General features: G+C 34.7%; 1 protein-coding gene across 1 annotated transcript in view; it reads left to right on the forward strand.

Moving 5' to 3' along the window:
• LOC145248072 (mitochondrial-processing peptidase subunit alpha-like) overlaps positions 1–14,599 on the forward strand; it is a 59,995-nt gene extending 45,396 nt beyond the window's left edge. The window contains exons 9-12 of the mRNA XM_080109845.1: positions 7,569–7,659; positions 8,282–8,344; positions 8,918–9,062; positions 14,239–14,599. Of these exons, the coding sequence (XP_079965971.1) occupies positions 7,569–7,659; positions 8,282–8,344; positions 8,918–9,062; positions 14,239–14,408 (469 nt within the window). The 3' untranslated portion in view covers positions 14,409–14,599. The remainder of the gene's footprint in view (positions 1–7,568; positions 7,660–8,281; positions 8,345–8,917; positions 9,063–14,238) is intronic.
• Positions 14,600–23,023: the final 8,424 nt, after the last annotated feature.

The following is a 23,023-nucleotide window of genomic DNA, read 5'->3' on the forward strand; positions in this document are numbered from 1 at the left end:
ACCAATGTCTAAGATTCTTCACATGTGGAAACTGCAGTGAAAAAAACCCAGACCACGATGAAGAAGACTGTCCAAATAAAACCAAATGCACAAACTGTCAAGAAGAGCACCACTCTCACTCAAAACAGTGCAAAATATATAAGCAAGAGAAGGAAATAATAACAATCAAATATCAAAAAAATATAACCTTCCAAGAAGCCCGCAAAGAAGTCACAAATCGCACCAAAAACTCATATGCCACAATAACCCAACAAGCAAACAAAATGTACAACTACAATGAACTAAACCTTGCTCCAGAAATTGCAAACCTAGCAAAAGAACTAAAGAACATACTTGAAGAATTAAAATCTTTTTTATCAGAACTGAAAATAAATTCTAACAGCCAAATAAAAGTCAGAAACGAACAACCCAGTATAAAAGAAAACGAAACAAAGGAAATCAGAAAAACTTCCATCAATATTGAGGAATCAATCTCTAAAGAAATGAAACCTCCTCAATTATCAAAACGTGAAAGATCCAAGTCACTAACAAGGACAAAAACAGATGTTAAAAATAAACACACAACAACAGAAAAAATGGAAATAGAACAGAACAACAAAAAAACTACCCCCCAAAAACAAAATGACAAACAAAAAACAGAATTAGTATTAATTGAAAATGAAAATAAATTTGAACTAGTTGAAACTGGTAGCCAAAAAAGACAGTCAAGACAAAGTAAATCTAAAAGTCCCAGACCAAAACCCAAAAAAAGCCTCTCACCAGAAACAAGAAACAGACCATCCACTTCCAAAAGAAACACCCAAACTAACATCGAAACTATGGACGTAGACATAAACACCAACAGTCCAAAACCAAAAGAAAATATAAACCATGACTAACAAAATCCTACAGTGGAACATAAGAGGATTAAAAATTAATATCGAAGAAATGCAAATACTTATCAAATCCTTATGTCCTGCAATAATTTGCCTACAGGAAACACACTTAAAAGAAAATGACAAAATTAACATAAAACACTACTCAATATACAACCACATAAACAAATTATCATGCAAAGCCACCGGTGGATCATCAATACTGATAAACGAAAACATTCCACACAGCAAAGTGAACTTAAAAACAAATATGCAAGCTGTTGCAATAACTGCAACACTACACAAAACAGTAACCCTATGCTCACTCTATATACCACCAAATGAAACAATAAACGAAACAGAATTAAACAATATAATCAAACAACTACCTAAACCTTTTCTACTGTTGGGAGACTTCAATAGTCACAATATATGGTGGGGCAGTAAAAAAAACAACAAAAGAGGCCAAACCATAGAAAAAATAATTAACCAAAATGATCTATGCCTACTCAACAACAAAGAGAATACATATATGCACCCACCAACGGGAACCCTATCAGCAATCGATATAACACTATGTGACCCAACTATATACATGGATTATAGCTGGAGAACACATAAGGATACATGCGGAAGTGACCACTTCCCAATCATAATAGAAAACGAGAATCCCAAGCCAGAAGACAAAACACCCCGCTGGAATTTACAAAAGGCAAATTGGGAAAATTTCCAAAATACATGTCAATACAGATTAATACCTGAAGCGAATCCTGACTTAGAACACATCACATATTTCAGCAACACCCTACTCACAATAGCCGAGGAGAACATACCAAAAAGTTCCACTACTACAAAATATAACAAACCCTGGTACAATAAAGAATGCAAAGAAGCTATAAGAGCCAGACGTGCAAACCTAAGGAAATTCAAAAACAGTCCAACGAAAGAAAATTTGGACACCTATAAAAACAGCAAAGCCAAAGCACGGAAAACTATCAAAGAATCAAAACGGAACTCGTGGAAAGACTATGTAACAAAAATTAATCAAAACACAAAACCCAAAAAAGTATGGGAGATGGTCAGAAAAATAGCAGGAAAAAATACAAAGAACCCTATTAAACACCTTATATGCGACAACACAAAGATTACCGACAAACAAAATATCGCAAATAAATTAGCAGAACAATTCTCAATGAACTCATCATCAAAAAACCAAAATAAAAAATTCCAAGCTATAAAGAAAAATGAAGAAAAAATAAAAATAAACTTCAAATCAAAAAATGAAGAAAACTACAATCAATTATTCAACAGTGCAGAACTAGAGGAGGCAATAAACAAATCTCCCGATACAGCAGTCGGCCCCGACGAGATCCATTATCAATTCCTCAAAAAACTACCAAAACCATCACTGGACTACTTATTACAAATTTACAATGAGATATGGATAACTAACAACATTCCAAAAAACTGGAAGCAGGCAACAGTAATCCCAATACCCAAACCAAAAAAAGACCATACAAACCCAACAAACTACCGACCCATTGCACTAACTAGTTGTTTGTGCAAAACTTTTGAGAGAATGATTAACGAAAGGTTAAATTGGTACTTGGAAAGCAAAAATCTAATTACAGAAAGCCAGTCGGGTTTCAGGAAAAATAGAAGCCCCACCGATCACTTAATAAAACTGGAAACACGCATAAGAGAAGCATTTGCAAAAAAAGAACATCTAATAGCAATTTTTTTTGACATGCAAAAGGCGTATGACACCGCTTGGAAATACGGAATCCAAAAAGACCTGTATGAACTAGGACTTAGGGGTAGAATGCCAGAAATTATCAGAAATTTCTTAACAAATAGAAACTTCCAAGTACGGATGGACAACACTTATTCAGTCCAAAAAGATCAAGAAATGGGGGTCCCCCAAGGCAGTATCCTGTCTGTCACCCTCTTCAACATTAAAATAAACAATATCATAAAAAACATAGACCCAGGAATTGAAAACGCCCTATACGTGGACGACCTACTTATATACTACCAATCTAAATATATACAAACAGCCGAACGCAAACTACAACTCTGTCTGAATAAAATAAACAAATGGGCCATAGAAAATGGATTTACATTCTCAGAGGAAAAAACTAAATGCATCCACTTTTGCAAATTACGAAAATTCCACCACGACCCCAACCTGAAACTGGATAACAAGAACATCCCACTCACCGACCAACATAAATATTTAGGTATTATATTCGATAAAAAATTGAACTTTATACCGCATATAAAATATTTAAAAGCAAAATGCCAAAAGACAATGCAATTGATCAAAGTCCTAGCACACACCGATTGGGGTGCAGACAAAGTCACATTATTGAAATTATACCAAACTCTAATCAGATCTAAAATGGACTATGGATGCTTCATCTATGGAGCAGCAAGGAAGTCCTACATAAAAGAACTAAATACAATCCATCATCAAGGATTAAGATTAGCCTTGGGAGCATTTAGAACCTCTCCAGTAGAAAGCCTCTATATAGAGGCCCATGAGCCTCCACTGATTCTAAGACGACAGAAGTTAGCGCTACAATATTACCTAAAGCTGGTATCGTGTCCAACAAATCCTGCATACCAATGTACCCTCCACCCACAATACACACATCTCTTCAACAAGAAAGAAAATATCATCAAGCCCTACAGCCTCCGGATAAAAAACCTTCTCACAGAAGCCCAAATGGACATTACAAAAATACATAAATATAACAAATCAAAAACTCCACCCTGGATGATCAAACAACCACACATAATATTAAAATTAAATAAATATCCCAAAACGAAAACCCACCCATCAACCTTCCATGAAGAACTACTTATCATCCAGAATACATACAAAGAATATACACAAATTTACACTGACGGATCAAAAGATGGAGATAAAGTAGGATGCGCAGCCATCCACAAAAAAATAAAACTAAAGAAAAGGCTCCCAAACGAATCTTCTATTTTCAGCGCAGAAGCAACAGCCATAGATTCGGCACTGAATATAATAACCAATGATGACCATCAAAAATATATCATATTTACTGACTCACTTTCAATACTCATATCTCTAAAAGAAAAAAAAATGACAAACCCACTTATTACAAAATTGCTAAACAAAATAGATGCCATAACCATGAAAAAAAACATTATCTTTTGCTGGATACCAAGCCATATCGGCATATACATGAATGAACAAGCAGATAAGGCAGCAAAGGAAACTCTGCAACAAAACCACATAAGTGGAAAAATCCCCTATACAGACCTAAAGACTAAAATAAACACATTTTTGAAGAGAAAATGGCAAGAAAACTGGAGCTCATGCACCAAAAACAAACTATTCCAAATAACACCAAATATTGGAACGAGAAACACCAAAAAGTTAACAAGAAAGGAAGAGGTAGTAATGACCAGACTGCGAATAGGTCACACTCACATCACCCACTCACATCTACTAAAAGGGGAGGAGACACCAAACTGTATAACGTGTCAAGAACCCTACACAATACACCATATACTGACAAACTGCATTGACCTTGAACAAATCCGAACAAAGTATTACCAAGAAAAAAATCTGAAAACAATATTAAACAAGATTGATCCCCAAAAAATTATCAATTTTCTGAAAGAAACTAAAATATACTCAAAAATATAAGGAAAGACCCCCCCCCCCAAAAAAAAAGAAAAACCTTAAGAAGAACAAACCAATATTTAACACAACATAACGAACCTTTCGGCATTAAATGACCCCAAAGTGGTTGATATGCCGTAAAACAGAACAAACAAACAAACAAACAAACATCATTCGAATGTGAATTGGAAACTATTTGCTAATATTAATGTCTCTCATGCATCATCGTATTTGGTTTAACATCCATTTTGCATGCTAGCATTTAAAATAGACATTAAACCAAATATGCATGAGAGACATTAAGAAATATTATTGAATTTTTAATCCTACATGGAAAGTTAACATGAAACCTGTTCTGCTTGTCCCTAATATTGCTATAAATATGCTCTTAAAACTGAATAGTTTTAAAAAAACAAAAAAAAACTAAGGTTGTTTTGTTCAGTATGAAGAAGCTTTTGAGGTTTTTTAGTAACAGATTCCACGCTTGAGTCATCAACATGATTTTGTCAAGTTAAGTTTTTCAACCCCATACCTACTAGATGATCAGATCACGACATGCAATAATTAGATAATAATCAATAATAATAATAATAATAATAATAGAAGGAACACTCTTCATCTATGATAAAGACTAGTGTGTGTGTGTGTGTGTGTGTATATAAAGTGACCTTGTCTGTCTGAGGAACAGTCTCTACCAAACTACTGTCAATTTTTGGTCTACAGACTTGAAACTTAATATATAGGAGATTTCGACCTGTGGAATTGATTATATAATGTTAAATTGAATTTTTTTTTTTTTTTTTTTTTTTTTTTTTTTTATTCCTAATATTGCAATATTTAAAGTTATAAATTTATTATATTTTTGCTAGAACATCTTGTCTTTCTCTTTTCCAGTTTTAACTAGTCCTTTTACTTTTCTAAGTTTAATCTTAACCATATTACTTTCCATGCTTGCATTTTTCTATGTAATCCATTTATATCTTTAACAACGTTATTTTTGTTTTCAGTTCTCATATGCTTATGGATTTGGGTCAGACGGTAACAAATAAGGCTGGAGAAGTATATGTTGATTCAACTATTCAATATTTCTTAATGTCTCTCACGAATATTTGGTTTAACGTCTATTTTACATGCTAGCATGTAAAATAGACGTTTAACGAAATATGATGCATGAGATACATTAATATTAGCGAATAGTTGAATGAACATGGAGGGGAGAAAAACATTGATAGCTAAGAGATTGGTGAATTTCACTTAATTACAAATTAATTAGAACAATTAAAACATTGTCTCGAAATTGTTTTAGATGAGGATTGAAATTCAGATCATTTGGATAATTGTTTTTTAGTGTTATTTTCACAAATGTTTTTGATGTAACCTCTGACTTTCTTCAGGTGTATCAGCAAGAACTTGTGGTATAACAGATAAAGGACTTCTGGATGTTCAATGTGGGTGATACTTAAAATACAATTGCGAATTACAACTTCTACTCGGTCATGGCTGATGGGGCAAGAGCATGCTATTACTGTGGATTAAATAAAGGGTTTCATTCGAAATTCTGAACAGATTTCCAAGTTTGACAAAGATTATAGAGCTTGATAAGATACACCTGGAAAAGGTTGGAGGTTACATTGGCCGAAAAGTTGTGAAAATAACAATCAAGATGAGATCAGCAACCAATACAAATTAAAACACTTCAGTAGTGTTTAAATTTGAATTTATTAGAAAGTTAATACTATGCAGAATTTTTTTTTTTTCAAATAAGTATTTAAAATCTCACTGTGCAAACTTCACTTTTCGAGTGACAACAGAAGGAAAAATGAAGAGATAAAACAAAAACTGATTCCACTCCTGAAGGAGGCACTGTATCACCAAAAAATTAATCATAAACAAAAAAAAAAAAATCTGTATCATATTAATTTTCTAAATTTACAGGTTTTAATAGAATTTTTTTCTCAACTATAACTCAGTCACAGAACTGTGGTCTATTTTAACATGTACTTTGTATGATTAAAATACATAGCGAATAGGTCCGAGGGAAGCTAACATTCATGAACTCTATTTTTGTCTAATAATAGATATATTAAGTGGATTTCTTTTTGTCTAATAATAGATATATTACGTGGATTTCTTTTTGTCTAATAATAGATATATGAAGTGGATTTCTTTTTGTCTAATAATAGATATATGAAGTGGATCTATTTTTGTCTGATAATAGATATATTAAGTGGATTTCTTTTTGTCTAATAATAGATATATTAAGTGGATTTATTTTTGTCTAATAAAAGATATATTACGTGGATTTATTTTTGTCTAATAATAGATATATTAAGTGGATTTATTTTTGTCTAATAATAGATATATTAAGTGGATTTCTTTTTGTCTAATAATAGATATATTAAGTGGATTTATTTTTGTCTAATAAAAGATATATTACGTGGATTTATTTTTGTCTAATAATAGATATATTAAGTGGATCTATTTTTGTCTAATAATAGATATATTACGTGGATCTATTTTTGTCTAATAATAGATATATTACGTGGATCTATTTTTGTCTAATAAAAGATATATTAAGTGGATTTCTTTTTGTCTAATAATAGATATATTAAGTGGATTTATTTTTGTCTAATAAAAGATATATTACGTGGATTTCTTTTTGTCTAATAATAGATATATTAAGTGGATTTCTTTTTGTCTAATAATAGATATATTACGTGGATTTATTTTTGTCTAATAATAGATATATTATGTGGATTTATTTTTGTCTAATAATAGATATATTAAGTGGATTTCTTTTTGTCTAATAATAGATATATGAAGTGGATCTATTTTTGTCTAATAATATATTATGTGGATTTATCCGTCCGTTTCATCATCCTGTACAACTTATCTGGCCGCATAAAATTCTTTCCATTTTGAAGTTTTAATCAGATACTTAACATCAGCAAAACCCACTTTTTTTTTCTCTCATTATTTGTTTGTTTTTTAATTGACAACACTTGAACGATTTTAACTTTCTTTCTCTTACCTCTCTGTGTTTTGTATAGGCATCATTGGATGTACAACGCGACCGCATACAATCATGCATATGATGATAGTGGACTCTTTTGTATTCATGCAAGTTCCCATCCATCACAGGTAAGTTAAGAATAAGTGTACCAACCATTTTGTTCCTTGGACAAGGAAAATCTGGAAGTGGTAATAATTTGAGAGTATGTAAAACGGAGGTAAGCAGTAAAGTGCTTAATCATAGGTTCTGAAAGAGCCAGTATTTTATTTAAAAATTATACAGTGTCTGTTGGGTATCAGTTTTTAAATAAAATACTTTGTTTATGCATATTGAGTAATTCAACGCCATAAGTTACAGTTGGAAATTTTCTGATGTTCAAATTTCGGGGTCTAGCCATACTAATGAGTTATCTCACAACAAAACATACATCTGTGGATTACAATATTTTCTTTATCAAACAGTCTGTGACTGGGTCAACATTTCTACATTAGTGTTGTTAGTCAATTGTGAAAATATATCGTTTATAAGCACACCCCAAGTGTTGGAGAAAAAAAACTTACCATCTCCTTGCAACGACATTGGCTTAGTTTCACAAATAACGTTAGTAAAATATTAATTTCTTCTTTATTTACATCATTTATTTATTTCTGTCATCCGCTTAGATTCTTCCTGTTATCTCTCCCTATATTCCCTTTTTCCCACCACTTGTCATTTGTGACTAAGATTAATAAAATTTAATTTCATTTGCAGCTTCGACATGTTGTAGAAGTAATTATTCGAGAACTTGTCAACACCGCGGGAGTTGTATATGAGGTAAATTAGCAGTTTGTTTTTTGTTTTGTTTTTATTATCATTGATATTTTTATCTCTTTTCTTTTTTATCTCTTTTCTGTAAAGAAAAAATTTCTTATTTTCTCTGATATGATGCTACCTGCTTCCTGACCTAAAATGCACCAAACATTGATAGTTTTTTTTTCTTTTCTCCTTTGCAAAACTCAATGTTCTGCAAAGTCAAAAAAAAAAAGAATTTCCTCTACAAAACAAACCAAATGTCATGAATAAATATTTGAAGATATAAAGAATTTGAAGCATAAAAACTTTTTTTTTTTTTCAAAATTACTGGATAGTTGATATCTTGTAAAACAACTATTTTCTCTGAAAAAAAATTTTTTTTTTTTTTTTTTCAAATTAGTGACTTTTCTTTTTTTTCTTTTTCAAATTGCACAAAACGTATAAAAGCAAGAAAATCAAAATGAAAAGTTTTACAGAATTTAATTGCAATTTCAAAATTTTCTTTCATCATTTCTTTAACCTCAGTTAATGGCAGTTTCACGTTGACATTTTGGTACTTTCATTCCATTCTCATTTGTTTCATTTTTTTGTCAGGATGAACTCAACCGAGCCAAAACCCAGCTTCAGTCGATGCTGATGATGAACCTTGAAGCGAGACCAGTTGTGTTTGAAGATGTCGCACGACAAGTGCTTGCAAATCATCATCGAAAACCACCTCAATATTTCTACGATCAAATTTGTAAGCCTCATTTTTTTTTTTAATTTTTATTTATTTTTGCAATTTTTATGTTAACTAAATTATTAATGTTGGTTACTGCGGTTTCTGAATTTTTGAAATTCATATTATTTGAATTCTACAGCCTACTGTTCTCAGCTTTAGTTTCGTTTTCACAACTTTTTGGTCAATGTAACCTCTGATCTTCAGTTGTATCTTGTCCAACTCTGGAACCTTTCTGTTAAATTCAGGAACCTGCACAGAATTTTGAAAAAAAAAAAGCTTACGAATTCCTGAGTTTGACAGAAAAAGTTCCTGAAGAAAGTCAAAGGTTACATTAGTTGAAATGTGAAAAATTGAAGATGAGGACAGTAGTCTGAGGAATTCAAATAATATGAATTATTTAGTGCTGTGTTTTTGTTTTTTTTTTTAATTGCATTTCTAAAACTAAATTTACTGATAAAATAAAATATTGTTTCAAGAATTTTTCAGATGAGTGTTAATAATTTATATTATTCAAATTATAGTTATGAAAATGTGACAATATATTCATAACTTACTACCTAGCTCTACCTATGTAGTGTTGAAGTAAATACTGTAAATTTACATACAAAATTATATCTTCGTATAATAATTTATGTGATTAAATGAAGTAATATATATATATAACGTTTTCAACAATGTAACCTCCAAACTTAAGTTGCAGTTTGTTTTTTTTCAAACTTATGGATTCCTCTACTTGAACTTTGGGACCTGTAAAGAATTTTGAGCTCAACTATTTAATCCATGGATACAGATCATGGCTGATGGCATGAGAACCATCTACCAGCTGGACTGGTCCTGGATATGACCTTAAACTATATCTGATGGTGAGACCCCAGCTTGCGGGCTTTGGGGAGTGTGGCGCCACCCCTTAATTGCCATTGCTCCTAGGTTCACTCTGACCCTGAGTGGTACTACGAGGGGTGTGCAATAAGTAATGCCCCTGACCCACTTCCCATAGCAGTAGAGCAACAAAACTTGGCACAGTTATTAGTCTTTCTCTACATAGGAACCACCCAGAGTTATGCATTTCTCCCATCGTTTGATACGTCTCTGGAGACCGTTTCTGTAGAACACCCCAGGTTGGTCCTCCAACCACAACGTGACTTCAGAAATGAAGGCTGCATCATCTGGGAAATGCTTTCCTTTCAAAAACAACTTCATGACTGGGAAAAGGTGAAATTCAGAGGGTGCAAGGTCAAGATAGTAGGGAGGATGGGGAAGGATTTCATAACCACACGCCCATACTTCTGATCTGGTGACATGCAAGTTGTGGATCAGAGCGTTGTCCTGCAGGAGGAGGGTACCTTTGCTGATCTTGCCCCGCCTTTTGATTTTGATAGCTTCCCTTAATTTCCTCAAAAATGAAGCATAATAGGCTCCTGTAATTGTGGTACCCTTTACCAGGAAATCTGTCATCACTACTCCGTCCTGGTCCCAGAAGACTGTGAGCATGACCTTGCCAGCGGAGGGCTGCACCCTTGCCTTCTTTGGAGGTGGTGAGTCCAAGTGCTTCCACTGCATTGACTGGGCTTTGGTCTCTGTATAGTGATGGACCCACGTTTCATCCTGTGTAATCAGTCTTTTGAAAAACTTTGACTCATTTTTTTGACACATCTCCAAATTCATCCTCGAGCACTCAACGCGTTCTCGCTTCTGGAATGGTGTGAGCAACCTGGGAATCCATCTGGCAGATAAAGGTATGCAAATGGTCATGAATGATTTTTTTTACATTTTCACCCCAAACAAGGCACATTGCCACTTTGGTGTAGGGGGCTACTATCAGGGGAAACATCTACTGGGGTACTATGTAGGGATTTGGGCAGCGAGATGTTGGTTCACGTTGCACTTGAACTTATGCATGTCAGTACAGTTGGGGAAGCAGTGACCTGGAATGGAATTCCAAAGTCTAGCAGTTCTGGGGAAGAAACTACTGGAGTAGAAAGATCTTTTACATCTAGGGATCTCTACAGTGTGGGGGTGGGATTTTGTAGCTTGTCGGGTCTGTCGAGGGTGTTTACGTCGTGGGGGCACAAGTGCTTGCAGTTCATCAGAGCATTCACCATTATAATACTTGTAGAACAGGCAGAGGGGTGCAACGTTTCGACGATGGGACAGAGGCTGAAGCTTAGATGCCAGTTTAGGGCCTATCAGATTTGCGACTCTCTTTTGAACCCTGTCAAGGAGCGAGAGACTAGTAGCCGATGCACCAGCCCAAATATGACAGCAATACTCCATACATGGGCGAATGGTGGCCTTGTAGAGGTACAGGATACTTTCGGGTGTTAGAAGTTTTCTAGCACGGTAGAGAGAGCCCACCTTCCTTGCAGCGGCCCTGGCAATGCTCTCGATGTAATTGTTCCAGCTCATGTTTCCTGTGAACGTTAGGCCAAGGAGCTTGAGACGTACTCTCAGATAAAGAGTCGTTGGCCATTGCTATAGGTGGTAGAGATGGTTTCTTGTAATTATTGAATGAAACCAGTTTAGTCTTGGCGGCATTGAACGTGACCATCCATTTTTGTCCCCATTCCACTACTGATTGGAGGTCATCCTCTAGTGTTTCTGCCATTACTTTAGATATATGTTCATTTGTTTTCCTGTCGTGCCTGCTATAGAGTGTGGTGTCATCAGCATATATACCCATCTCAGAGGCAATTTTGTCGGGGAGGTCATTTATGAATATCAGGAACAGCAGAGGTCCAAGGATAGATCCCTGGGGCACTCCCGCATTTATATCATATTGTTTAGATGTACGACTGTCGAGGACAACCTGGATTTTTCTCTTATCTAAGAAGGATTTAATTATGTTAAGTATTCTACCAGTGATACCGTATGATCTAATCTTCCTGAGGAGACCCTCATGCCATACCCTGTCAAAAGCCTTAGATATATCTAGAGCTACCGCTCTGCCCTCTCCCGCTTTGTCCAGTGAATGGTATATGCGTTCAGAGATTACAGTGAGGATGTCTGCCGTGGAACGGGCTTGTCTAAATCCATATTGTTGGTCGGTCAGAAGTTTAGCATCTGTAAGGTGCTGGACTAGAGCATGGTTAATTAAGGTCTCAAATATTTTGGCAAAAAGTGGGAGGAGGCTAATAGGGCGATAATTTAATGGGTCAGTTCTTTCGCCAGAATTCTTGAATACAGACCCTGTACTAATCTTGACATCTTGGGCTATTTGGCGAATAGTAATGCGCCGATCTTCCAAAATGGCAGCCTCAACTTGACGGACAGATGCCTCATCAATGGCAGAAGGAGGGGGGGGGGACCAGGTCTGGGAGCTGTTTCCACAGACTTCCGGCCATGTTTGAATTCACGATGCCAGCGTTTTACAAGATCATATGATGGGGCATTATCACCATAAGTTTCTTTCATTTCATCAAGTCTCCTGTGGTGTGCGTCCTTTCAAATACAAAAAACGGATCACTGCTCGACATTCAACAGGCTCCATTTCACACCTGACTCTGTTCAAACACCTGTAAAACAGAAACCACAATTATTTCAGAGCTGTAATTTGCCACATAACCCATAGAGATAGAAACCATTGCACATGCAAAATTTCAGCTAGATCAGACAACTGGAAGTGGGTCAGGGGCATTACTTATTGCACGCCGCTTGTACCTGTTAGGGTCCCAACTATGGGTTAAATAGACACTGACTTAAAAAGAAAAAAAACAATATATTCTATTAAAAAATTTTTCTTCAAAATCACTGGATTCTGCATTAAATAACCTGAAAAGGGTTGATATGCCGTAAACCAACCAACCAACCAACCAGGTGGACTAAATAAAGGATTCAGTTCAAAATTCTGTACTGGTTCCCGAGTTTGACTCTCAGATTTCCAAGTTTGAAAAAAATGCATCTGAATAAGATGCTTGACTATTTGGGAAATAGCTCACAGCTGAGTTGCTCTGATGTGGTCTTGTTAGCCCTGTTAGAGATTTTTGTTGGACATAAGTGTTTTAAATATGAACATTTCTGGCAAAATTCTTTCGAACTGTTTGGCCCTTTCACAACTATGTCTGCAAACCCTGATTGCCATCTCTATAATAATACACTTTATATTTGTATGTGCCTCTTCACCTTTCACATGCATGAAAAAAATAAGATCATCCAATCTGCAAAGATGATGATTGGTAAATAATCTAAGTGAAATCGCTCTGATTAATCCCCCCAACAAAGAAAGGATTGGATCTAGTAAATCACTCCTGTTCATCCGTTACTTCGTTTGCACTTTTCTCAATAACTACGCCTTGAATTAAAAAAAAATTTGCACAAACAGTAGTCAGAGTAAAAGTAACATTTTTGCCAGAGCGGATTATCCAGGATAACTGTAGTTGCCCCTATATATATAATCTCCGTCTCTTTTTATAGCCTTTGCAAATGAATTATCACAACAGTTGCTTGCCATTGACCTCACTAACAGTGATCATTGGCCTTTACTGGAATTTGCGTGACAACAAGTCTCTCCAAGTTCCCCGTTCAAATTAGCACTTATCCAGTGAAGGTTTGGTTAATGATTTCCCTCTTCTTGACCCTTCACAACTTGATGTTGACTCCATTTTTTTTTTTTTTTTTTTTTTTTTTCTCTTTTGGCTGGGGAGGGGGAATTTATTTGCGGTTTTAGTTTTCTTGGTACCATTTATTGTTCCTTTCCATCTTTTTGTTTTACTTTTGTTGCAGTTTCTGTAGAGCCAGTTCGTGTTTGTAGCTCATGTGTGTTAGTTTCCGCATTTAAGGGTTTGCCTTATTTCAGTTGTTGTATAATCGCAATCTTCCCCTTGATTCTGATTTCTCCTAGGCTTTTTTCCACGTTTTTTGGGGACTGTTCCGATTGTTGTTGTTGCTATTATTATTAAACAACAATGAAGTATACAGATTGATGTATAAAACACAACAAAATTTCAACAGGGTCTCACTAGTTAATGTTAACATAGTTTACAGCTTTCATTAAAAAAAAGTTTGCTTGTTTTAGTTTGTCATAAAATAAGATTTAAAAATTTTATAGTAATGCTTGTATCATTTTTAAGTGTTGAAAGATTTTGCATAGAAAAACAATGCATTATTCTTGATATTTTTTGCTTTCTATAAAATGTTCATTTTTTTTTTTTTTTTTTTTTTTTCTGGTTTTTATTTTTTTTTTTTTTTATATCCCCAGCTGAAATTACAGTTGATGACATCCGACGTGTGGCCAATCGAATGCTGAGTAGTAAACCAGCTATTGCAGCTTATGGGTCACTTTCCAAACTGCCACGATACGAAGACATTCAGTCGGCATTACTGAACAAAGCTGGTAAAATGCCGCAGAGGTTCTCTTTATTTCGATGAGGCTGGATGATTTTTTTTCCCTTATAACAAAAACTCTTTGTTGGTCGATTATTTGATCAAAGACTAAAAGCAAGAAGTTACTGCAACAACAACCACCTCTTCTGAAAAAGAATCTGGTGCTTCTTTGCAATTAAATAACTATGAAAAAATAAAACAAAAGATTTTTTTTGTTGTTTGCTTAAATAATTACATCATTGGTCTCGGGAACTTTTAGAATCTCTCTACATTCTGATAACAAATGTACAGATTTTATTAATGAAATCCTTTGAGATCAGAAATTTGTATAGTTATTTGTTTGTGGACTGTTATCCTCATCTTCATAATTGTTTCATGTTGTTTCGGCCAACTATTCCTCTGGCCTTCGTCAGGTAGTTAACCGCGACCGAATAGAAATGCTGAGTCTCTTAATTATATCCTCAGTAATTACTTCCTTCCATACTTTTCGTCTCATCACGTTTTGGCCAACTAATCTTCTGGCCAGCTTTTGGTAGAATTGAAACACAGACAATGCTCACCTGGAACCAGAGGATTAGTTGAGCAAAAACGTGGTGAAACAACAACTATGGAAGGCAGTAATTACTGAGGATACAGTTAAGACTCTGCATTCTTATCCCAGTGGTTAATCACCTGAAGATGGCTGGCGGAATAGTTGGGCAAAACGTTTGTGAAAGAACTACTATGAAGTTGAGAATAACAGTCCGCAGATAAATAAATATGCAGATTTTAATTTAAATTTTTGTTAGCATTCAATGTTTGAGTCATGTTATTTGTGTTTGTGATTTTAAACATACTGAGCCATGTGTGCTATTTAGGTTGTTTAAGATATTTGTTTTTTAAATTCATTTTTATTTTTTTTTTTTTTAATTTCATTTACAAATCATTTGACTAAATGTTTTTAATTTTTCAGTTGGTTTGCTATCTTATTACTAGGGCTATGACAAGAGAATATTCTTTTCATTATTTTGACTCTCGAGTATATATCAGTTAATATCTTATATGTTTTTAGATAATGATGTGGTTCTTGATTGATTAACTGTGTCTGTGTTTGATATATACATGAGGATCAAAACAATAAGAATATTCTCTTATCACAGCCGTATTTTTATATATATATATATATATATATATATATATCTTGAATTAAAAAAAAGCAAAATCACAGTTTATGAAAAGTCAAATTAAAAAAACTTCTTCACAACGAAGAAACTTTGTAAAAACTGTGATTCAGAAAGACAAAACAATTCGCGTTTGACCTGGGATGATCTTATAATAGTTAGAATGTTTTTGAACCGCCAACAAACAGACCTCCGTTAAACTCTTAAAATTCAACTAAAGATACCCTGACAACATCACTCTCCTTTTTTTTACTTATGATTTGTACCGCCATCATTCGTTCAAATGTAAACAACCATCAAACAAAATAGTAAATCCGTTATCAACAAAATAACATCTGACAAGAAATAAAAATTGCATAGAAATGTTACTCTTGTCACCAAGCAAACAATTTGAAAAACTCTCTTCAAAAGAATGGCCAAAATAATATCTTAAACAACCTAAAAAATATACGAAAATCTAAAATAGAATCTAACAAAATCACTCACACATTATAAATAGTCAAATCCCATACTGTAAAAACATACTTTCATTAAAAATATTGAAAACAAAAAATGATTCTGAAAAAAAAAAAAAAAAAATGATTTTTTTTTTTTTTTTTTTTTTTTTTAATGATTAGAAGCTAATGTCAACAAAAATTTCTTTTTATTCAAATATATTTTTATTTCTAAATTTATAGAAGATTGAAAAATAGCTTCTTAGTATTTCCAAAATAGTGACATTTTATTTTTATTAATAAATCACCACTTCTTAGAAGTAAGTCACATTTATGAGAATGATAAATTGACAGTTACATGATGAAGAATATTATGAGAGGATTAAAAATAATGTATAACATTTAAGGTTAGTTTATGACAAGTGTTTGACATTAGATTTGATGATGACAATGTTGTAGCCCCCAGGAAAGAAGTTTTTCACGGATTAGAAATTTTTGGAAAAAAAAAATTCTGTCTATAAAAATCCTGACTGATGTTAGCACATCGCATTAATCCAGTTCTGTATTCTATTGTTAATTTTGTTATCGAAATGCATGAAAATTCTGAAGAGTTTTCTGATTATTAGAATTTTTAAAAAATCTAAAAGGCCATAATTTTCTTTTCATTGTACAAAATTTGTTAACAGCTGAAAAAATATGCCAAAAAATTTTTAGTTTTAAAAAACCAAACAAATGTTGAGACTTTTTGTTTATTTAAATAAATGTAATGAACAGTTTTAGACTTTGATTTTTCTTTGTCTGATACAAAAAAAAAAAAAAAAAACATCTTTCATTCAAGTAAAATATTAGTTCTTGTACGGAATTCTCCCTATATTAAAAACTGAGGATAAAGAAAAACTGTATGATATACATACCTGTGATGAAACGAAACTATCCTATTCCAAAAAATCATGTAAACTGATCAAGTAGTTTTATTTTTATAAAGAAAATCATTTTTAAGTGATTAATTGGAATTTGTATGCAAAAGTCTTACAATTTATTTATTTGTGGACTATTATCCTCATCTTCATAGTTGTTTTTCAACGTTTCGACCCACTATTTCTCTGATCTTCATCAGGTGGTTAACTGCGACGGGATAGGAATGCTGAGTCTTTTAACTGTATCTTCAGTAATTACTGCCTTCCATAGTTGTTGTCACCATGTTTTTGTCAACTAATCCTTTGGCTGGATTTTGGTAGTATTGAAACTGCTATCTTCAGATAACGCTCACCTGGAACTGTAGAGATTCAACACCTCTATCCCCAAGGATACAGTTAAGACTCAGCATTCCTATCCCGTTACAGTTAACCACCTGACGAAGGCCGAAGGAATAATTAGCCGAAATGTCGTGAGGCAACATTCCTCTGTCAAAGGAGGAGAAACCCTTTATGACTGAGACAATTTTTTTATTTTTGTTCCTATCCAGAGTGCCCTTTCATGGGGAACTGGATTTTCCCCACATTAAAACCCGACCTTGTGTCTAACTCTACCCTTGTGGGGAAGCAAGTAAATAAAAACAGCAATTATGAAGATGAGGATAACTGTCTATAAATAAATATAGACATTACTCATCTCAAAAGAATTCCAGTAATAAAAGGTTCAAGTTTGAATTATTATCTCCCTTTGTTTCTTGCAATTGTTTTCAAAACAGTTGTTCATAAATTTTTTTTTTTTTTTTAAATAAAATTAATTGATCAATTTGCATGATTTTTTTTTTAAATATTATATTCATTCCGTCATGGGTATGTACATATTACAGATTTTTCTTTATTTTTGTTTTTTATATAGTGGGAATTCTGGACAAGAACCAAAATATTTTATTAACTGGATATTTCTGCTTTTGTGTGTTCTTGTATATTTTGTCGACATTTTGTCAATTGGTCTGTCGTGTTTCAGTTTGCAATAGCATCTTCATCATTAAACATGCAGACTGAATGGACACATCTTATTTTAGATTTATCCAAACATCTGAATAAAAGGCTCCATCCATCTTTCATGCTAAACTTTAATAATTGTCTTTATTATGATTATTCAGACTACTGTTCTCGTCTAGAATATTGTTCTAACATTTTAGACAATGTAACCTCTGACCTCGGGAATCTAAAGAATTTTAGACAGATTCCTTTATTCAATTCACAAAGGCAGATTGCTCTCGTTTCATCAATTATGAACAGATAGAATTCTGAAGAAATTCTATGAAGTAGCTTAAGCTAACTTATCCTGTATTTCAGTCAATAACATCCATGGATAACTTTATGAACAAATTTACTGCATCAAAACTCATCTGGTTAGAATGAATGGGAACATTATTGATTTTTTTTTTTTTTTTTTTTTTTTTTCCCCTCTTCCCCCCCCCCCCAAATGAAGTGGGCACAATTCTTGACATACAATGGACACTTGCCTATAATTGGGGTGATTGTATCTATCAAGAATTTGCTCAACGGATGGCATACTGAACGTCAGGTATTGACAATGAGACTAAATTGAATACCATATTGACGTGAACACTAGGATATTTCAATTAAAAGTCAAATATGAACAGGTAAAATTATAGAGGAATAAAAGGCGAATCAAATGAGATATAGGTTGTTTAAACAGTTACATTCAATTTAGCTTAAATTTGCAATATTTTAAAAAAATTACAAGTGCGGACTCTCTTTTTGCCGTCACTGTAGATATAATTTCCTTTTTAATTCAGCAAAACTTTAGAATGTTTTCCCTTTATCAAAATCTTGGATAAAATACATAAACTCAGAGCCAGATTTTAGTCTATATTTTCCACTTTTGTTCAAAAAGGAAAAAAGAACCATAAAACCATTATTTCAGAAGAAGCGAATGACAGATGCAGTGCACCAACGAATTTGCTCCCTCACTCCATCCAACAAGCAAAAGGTAACATACAGGAAAAGTTGGAAATTAGTTACAAAACGTCTAACCTCAACTAGTATCAGATCTGACCGAATGGTTAATTGCAGGCATAGACCAATTCATACCATCTAAAAAATTCCAACAAAAACCTAACAGCCAGCCATGGTTCTCCCCAGAATGTGCTGCTGCTATCGCGCACAGAAATCACTTTTTCCATAGCTACCAACGTAATAGATGCACTGAGACTAAAGCTGCTTTTAGGTCTGCCAGCAACCACTGTAAAAGAGTAATAAAAAATGCAAGAGAGCTATATGCCCAGTCTGTTAAATCCAAGGTAGCTGATCAGCGGCTTGGATCCCACCAGTTTTGGCAAATAACAAATAGGATCCTGAACAGAAGTGTGCGTTCTATCCCAACCATTATCAATGGACCAGAGGTCATCTCATCAGCGTCAGATAAGGCCAAACTATTTGCAAAGAACTTTGCAGCTAATTCTACCCTATGCGACGAAGGCAATCAACTCCCCATATTTCCTCCTATAACACAGAACAAGCTAGGTAACATACAAATATCCGTGCATGAGGTCGCCAAGCTAATAAAGAACCTAGATTCCAGTAAAGCAACTGGCTCTGATGGCATCCCAATTATAGTGTTAAAAAAGCTTCAACCAGAACTTGCTCCCATACTTACGAAACTATTTAAGCGCTGCCTTAAGGAGAAGTGCTTTCCGACTCCCTGGAAGACCTCATCAGTTTGCCCTGTATTTAAGAATTCAGGTGATAAGTCATCTCCCTCTCAATACAGACCAATAAGTCTCCTCTGTGTTATGAGTAAGTTGCTGGAATCCATATTAAATAGAGAAATAGTCAACCACCTCAGCAGGAATAACCTTCTTAGTGACACACAATATGGTTTCCGCTCTGCAAGATCTACCGCAGATGTGCTGACGGTTATATCCCACAGGATTAGTGAATCTCTTGACAAAGGCTTCCTTTCTAGGGCAATTGCTCTCGACATATCAAAGGCCTTCGACAAGGTATGGCATAAGGGTCTACTTCACAAGATTTCCAGCTACGGTATAACTGGAAATGTTTTCTCAATCATTAAATCATTTCTCTCCGATAGGCTCATAAGAATAGTGGTAGATGGACAAAAATCGGAGGCCTGCAATATAAATGCTGGAGTCCCTCAGGGGTCAATCCTGGGCCCAACTCTCTTCCTGATCTACATCAATGACCTCCCTAAACACATACTTAAATCATTCGTTGACATCTATGCTGATGACACGACCATCTACGGCAACACATCAAACGCTGTAAATGACAAAGTTCTCTCTCCTCTGATCTCGAGCGCGTGGTTCAGTGGGGGAAGAAGTGGCTGGTTACCTTTAATGCATCCAAAACCAAACTGCTATCCTTACATCATCAACGCTCTGATCCCCATCTGGCATCAATTGTGATGGATGGCTCTCGTCTGGGTGAGGCCCCGTGTTTTGACAAGCTTCTGGGTTTGACCTTTACTCCTGATCTGAAATGGAACACGTACATCAAGTCTGTTGCCAAGGTCGCTGGAAAGATGGTGGGATCCTTCTACCGCTCCAGAAGATATCTCACTACGGATGCAATTCTCTATCTATATAAAAGCCAAGTACGTCCAAGGATGGAATACTGTTGCCATATCTGGGCAGGAGCTGCTAAAAAAAGCCTATCCTGCCTTGAAAGAGTACAAAATAGACTTCATGGCTTAGTGGGGGATGCCCTTTTCTCTACCCTGCAACCTCTCTCCCACAGAAGAGACGTTGCGAGCCTGTCCTTGTTTTATCGTTATTTCCATGGCAGATGCTCGTCTGAACTCCAATCTCTGGTCCCCCCTCGCCAATCTTTCACGAAAAACACCCGTCTAGCTGAATCCACTGTGAAAAATTTCCCCCAATCTATATCTGTGCCTAAATCAAAACGCAGATTCCATGAACAAAGCTTCTTTCTTAGAACTGCACGCCTGTGGAACTCTGTTCCGTCTGCCTGCTTCCCTCCGGACTACAACTTGGATGTCTTCAAGTCCAATGTTAACAAATTCCTAATGAACCGCCCCCTTAAGTAAACATTTCAGCAAATCTCCTCACTAACGTAATGTACTTGCAATAACCCATATCCCTGAGTGGCTTCCGGGCCTTGATAAGTGGTGATCACTGTGTAAAAAAAAAAAAAAAAAAAAAAAAAAAAAAAAACAGATGCCAATTCCATACTTAAAATTCTGTCTTAAAGGGACAGAACTCTTATTGAACAAATTCTACAATTATCTCCCTTGCTATATTTATTTTGCTTATTGAGTAAATAATAAAATACATTTTAATAGATGCTTTCTTATAAACTATTTTTAATGGTTAACGTCAATGTTTTTATTTCTTTGTGTTAGACCTGGCGATGGTGAATGATGCAAGCAACGACTTCACCGAGCTTGTTGCTGAGCATTGAGCCGAAATACTTGAAAGCGTGCGTAAAAAGAAGACGATGTCTATTGATTTGATTAACGATTGAATCAAGTTCAATATTATTAATCACTATCCAAATAGTAACTTTTTTTTACGAAGTTGTCGGCCTAAATAAAAGCAGAAATTCTATAGAATTCAAGGAAAATTTTATTAGAATTTATTGCTATCGTGATACGACGAAGAACTATTGGTGCCATTTTAATTAATTAAATAAATTAGTTCTATCCATACATGTGTGAAACGTGGACCTTATACAGAAGCAACATAAAAACTAGAATACTTCCCACAACAAAAACTTTGGCAAATCTTAAAAATCCATAGGGAGAGCCACACACCTGACACGCATGGTTTACACTGAGCCTCACTGACCAGTGTTGAGACCACCATTATCCACCACCTCCTCTACTGGGCAGACAATGTCCACAGAATGGATCCATTTAAGCTCCCTAAGAAAATGTTCTATGGTGAACTTGGCAACAAAATTAGACCACAAGGAACCCTGAAAATACGCTATGAAGATCAGCCGAAGTGCACCCTGGCCTTAACCAACATAGACCTGTCCTTATGGGAACAAAGTGGCAGAACCGCGCAAACATCAGTTGTAAATCGATTTAGAGCACCAAATGTATAAAGTAACGTATCAATGTTTCTGAATTTTTGAGATGAGGATTGATTATTCATATTATTTAGATTCTTCAGACTACTGTTCTCATAAACTTCTGGTTGATGTAACTCTTGCAAAGGGGAGCAACCGGTTATTAAACCAGTTGACCATACAACTAAAATATTGAACACAAAGGCAAAAAGAAAACAGCAAAGTAAAAAGAAGAATGACAAAAGGCTGAAGTAAGTTTGAAGACGATGAATCGTCTTTTATTTACGAAAAGCAAATAAATAAAAATGATCAAATTTGAAAAACCTGGAGATTTGCAGTCCATCGACTGGCACTGAAAAGCTGCTGATGGCTGCAAGTCATGCTCAAAGGGTGTAAGAAACTGCTGGAGTGTGCTGGTTGAAGGAGGGGTAGTCTCCCGGAGCATGCAGGCAGTAGAAATGAATTGCAGAAGAGTAGTTTGTGAATCGCATAATTAATGCGAAAAAGGTAAGGCTGTTTGAACTAATGCTGCTGAGACCCTTTGGCTTTTGGGCTCATCGACTTGCATTCCTGCTCCCTAGCTGGTTTAAGAGTGGTGGGCTACAGACGCACTGTATTTATGAAATAGCATGGTTACAACACGTGCTCTCCTTCAATAGATAAACAAATGAACAGAATTAATATCTCACTGAACCAATCATAATAAAGGATTTCCAATGTAAATTTATTGTGTTTATGTTTGATTCGGCTCGGAATCAAAGTCTCTCCTATTCTGTTTAATGGAGAAGCGGTTGAATTTAGGTTTCTTCTTAGTTCATAACGAGAAAAGTGTTGTTTGCCAACAGGTGGTGTACATGAGATTGTTTACTAATAAAAAAAATGACTGTCATAATAGAAATACGAAATATGGTATAAATGCACCACGGCATAACATCCAACCTTTTTTCAGGTGTATCTTGTCAAAATCAGCTTTTTGTTGAATTCAAGAATTTGCATGAAATTTCAAGCAGAACCCTTTATTTAATCCAAAGAGGTAACATTCTTGCATTCCCTCAGTTCTAGGTGACACCCAA

The sequence above is a fragment of the Euprymna scolopes genome, chromosome 26 (assembly GCF_053919585.1).
Source record: "Euprymna scolopes isolate OS-2025 chromosome 26, ASM5391958v1, whole genome shotgun sequence".
Lineage (NCBI taxonomy): Eukaryota > Metazoa > Mollusca > Cephalopoda > Sepiida > Sepiolidae > Euprymna > Euprymna scolopes.